Source organism: Ambystoma mexicanum, chromosome 13, assembly GCF_040938575.1.
Source record: "Ambystoma mexicanum isolate Mex_15411 chromosome 13, UKY_AmexF1_1, whole genome shotgun sequence".
Lineage (NCBI taxonomy): Eukaryota > Metazoa > Chordata > Amphibia > Caudata > Ambystomatidae > Ambystoma > Ambystoma mexicanum.
In genome coordinates, this window is record NC_090938.1 from 752291800 (window position 1) to 752294923 (window position 3124).

At 54.7% G+C, this 3124-nt stretch overlaps 1 protein-coding gene across 1 annotated transcript; it reads left to right on the forward strand.

Moving 5' to 3' along the window:
- The first annotated feature begins 1769 nt into the window (after window positions 1-1769).
- Window positions 1770-2879, forward strand: LOC138520531 (uncharacterized). The gene has a single exon (XM_069632877.1). The coding sequence runs from the start codon at window positions 1770-1772 to the stop codon at window positions 2877-2879; it is 1110 nt and encodes a 369-aa protein (XP_069488978.1).
- Window positions 2880-3124: the final 245 nt, after the last annotated feature.

Consider the following 3124-nt stretch of genomic DNA (forward strand, 5'->3'; position numbering starts at 1 on the left):
TAGTCCACACCTTTTACCTGACAGCCACATCAGGAACCCATGGACTCCAGACTCTAGGCTTCGCGATAAGTTCACACCTTTTATCTGACAGCCAGATCTAGAACCCATGGACTCATGAGTCTAGCCTTCACCACAAGTCCAAACCTTTAACTTGACAGCCACATCAAGAACCCATGGACTCCTGACTCTAGCCCTCACCACAAGTCCAAATCTTTTACCTGAAAGACAGACCTAGAACCCATGGACTCATGACTCTAGCCTTCACCACAAGTCCACACCTTACCTGACCGTTTGGTCTATGGCCTCCTGACTCCAGCTCCATATGTTCACGATTAGACCACGGCACTGCCCCCTGACGCAGATCTGTAACTCACAGACTCATGACTCAGCCATGAGCTCTCGACCCTAGCTAAGACCCCACCTCAATGGAGGCCTAGGCCCTTTGAATGACCCACAGGTCCGCTCGCCACATGTATGCCCGGAACTCCTGACGAGCTGTCTTTCAAATGTTTTCTTGACGATATGTTCATTGTAGAGAAGGAAGGAGTGCGCTAATGTGACGGTGTCCCTGAAAACAAGAAAGTAACGTGCTTCCCTTCTGAAGTGGCAATGCATGCTGGGAGATGTAGGTCATTGTGCGCATATGTGTATTGGATGCAAGGAGTGTTGTCTTATTTTATACCAAATATTTCAGAATGAAGAGTGTCTCCTGTACTCTTGTGTAGAGAATAAGCACTGTTAAAAGAATAAACCTTTACTGCACTGACATTTCTACTTGCCTCTGATGCCTTCCTGCGCTCTGTGCTATCCAACACCACAGTCTTGCCACGGGGGTCGCTGTCTAGAGCCTACTATCTCTATGACGTGTCATGAAGTATGCAAGGACCAGGCATGCACCAGGTGTGGAATACGTTGCCCAACAGGTCTTCAGTAGGGTAACAATGGCAAGCTAAGGCCATCTCTTAAGGGTCAGGAATGTGCACACCATTGCTCAATCATGAGTAGAGGAGTCCTGCCCAACCTGGGCCCAACCAGGTCCCATCCGGGTCCCAACCAGGGCCCAACCTGGTCCCAACCAAGACTCAACCAGGTCCCATCTGGGTCCCAACCAGGGCCCAACCTGGTCCCAACCAGGACTCAACCAGGTCCCATCTGGGTCCCAACCAGGGCCCAACCAGGTCCCATCCGGGTCCCAACCAGGGCTCAACCAGGTCCCACCCAGGGCCCAGCCAGGCCACAACCAGGTCCCAACCAGGTCGCAAACTAGGACTCAACCAGGTCCCACCCAGGGCCCACCAAGTCCCACACAGGGCCCACCCCGGCCCCTCCCAGGTCCCAACAGGGCCCACCCAGGTCCCAACCAGGTCCCAACCAAGTCCCGACCAGGGCTCACCCAGGGCCCATCCGGGTCCCAACCAGGGCCCAACCAGGTCCCATCCGGGTCCCAACCAGGGCTCAACCAGGTCCCAACCAGGGCCCACCCAGGGCCCAACCAGGTCCCGACCAGGGCTCACCCAGGGCCCGACCAGGTCCCACCCAGGTTCCAACCAGATCCCAACCAGATCCTGCCCAGCTGCTTAATGGTACAAAAACCACACGTGGGGGTATGTGCTCGGTGTCCCAAGCAACACATAAGGCGTTTCCCAGACCTGCGGCCCATACTACCTTACCATCTCAGCCTGTACCATACCAGTCTGTACCATCTCAGCCTGTACCATCCCAGCCTGTACCATCCCAGCCTGTACCATCCCAGCCTGTACCATCCCAGCATGTACCATCTCAGCCTGTACCATCCCAGTCTGTACCATACCAGCATGTACCATCTCAGCCTGTACCATCCCAGCATGTACCATCTCAGCCTGTACCATCCCAGCCTGTACCATCTCAGCCTGTACCATCTCAGCCTGTACCATACCAGCATGTACCATCTCAGCCTGTACCATCCCAGCATGTACCATCCCAGCCTGTACCAGCTCAGCCTGTACCATACCAACATGTACCATCCCAGCCTGTACCATCTCAGCCTGTACCATACCAGCATGTACCATCTCAGCCTGTACCATCCCAGTCTGTACCATCCCAGCCTGTACCATCTCAGCCTGTACCATACCAGCATGTACCATCTCAGCCTGTACCATCCCAGCCTGTACCATCCCAGTCTGTACCATCCCAGCCTGTACCATCTCAGCCTGTACCATCTCAGCCTGTACCATCCCAGCCTGTACCATCCCAGCCTGTACCATTTCAGCCTGTACCATCTCAGCCTGTACCATACCAGCCTGTACTATCTCAGCCTGTACCATCCCAGCCTGCATGTACCATCTCAGCCTGTACCATCCCAGTCTGTACCATCCCAGCCTGTACCATCTCAGCCTGTACCATCTCAGCCTGTACCATCCCAGCATGTACCATCTCAGCCTGTACCATCCCAGCCTGTACCATCCCAGTCTGTACCATCTCAGCCTGTACCATCCCAGCCTGTACCATCTCAGCCTGTACCATCTCAGCCTGTACCATACCAGCCTGTACCATCTCAGCCTGTACCATACCAGCATGTACCATCTCAGCATGTACCATCCCAGTCTGTACCATCCCAGCCTGTACCATCTCAGCCTGTACCATCTCAGCCTGTACCATCCCAGCCTGTACCATCCCAGCCTGTACCATTTCAGCCTGTACCATCTCAGCCTGTACCATACCAGCCTGTACTATCTCAGCCTGTACCATCCCAGCCTGTACCATCTCAGCCTGTACCATACCAGCCTGTACCATCTCAGCCTGTACCATACCAGCATGTACCATACCAGCCTGTACCATCTCAGCCTGTAGGAAAGCCTCAGTCTTTGTACATCTCCATGGATACCTTCTTGTACAGCTAGCATACAGTGGGGGTGGGGTAAGGGGTCTCAAGTCTATGCTGGTTACTTAGGGTTGACCCTATAGATGTTACGCTGGCCGGGAGGCCACAGGAATGAAGGCAGCTGCCCTAACGGGGTCCTCTCTACTCCTTGTGCAACCTCCTTCCCCAGGGGCCTTTTTTCTAAGGCCTTCCAACCCCACCCCTCTCTCCTCAACGTGCCGTCACCAGCTCGTACTTGGTTGGGGTGGGGGGTGAGGGGACTTC

Excerpts from the sequence above, each read along its gene's own strand:
- LOC138520531 (XM_069632877.1), top strand. The coding sequence starts at position 1,770 with ATGTACCATCTCAGCCTGTACCATCCCAGTCTGTACCATACCAGCATG.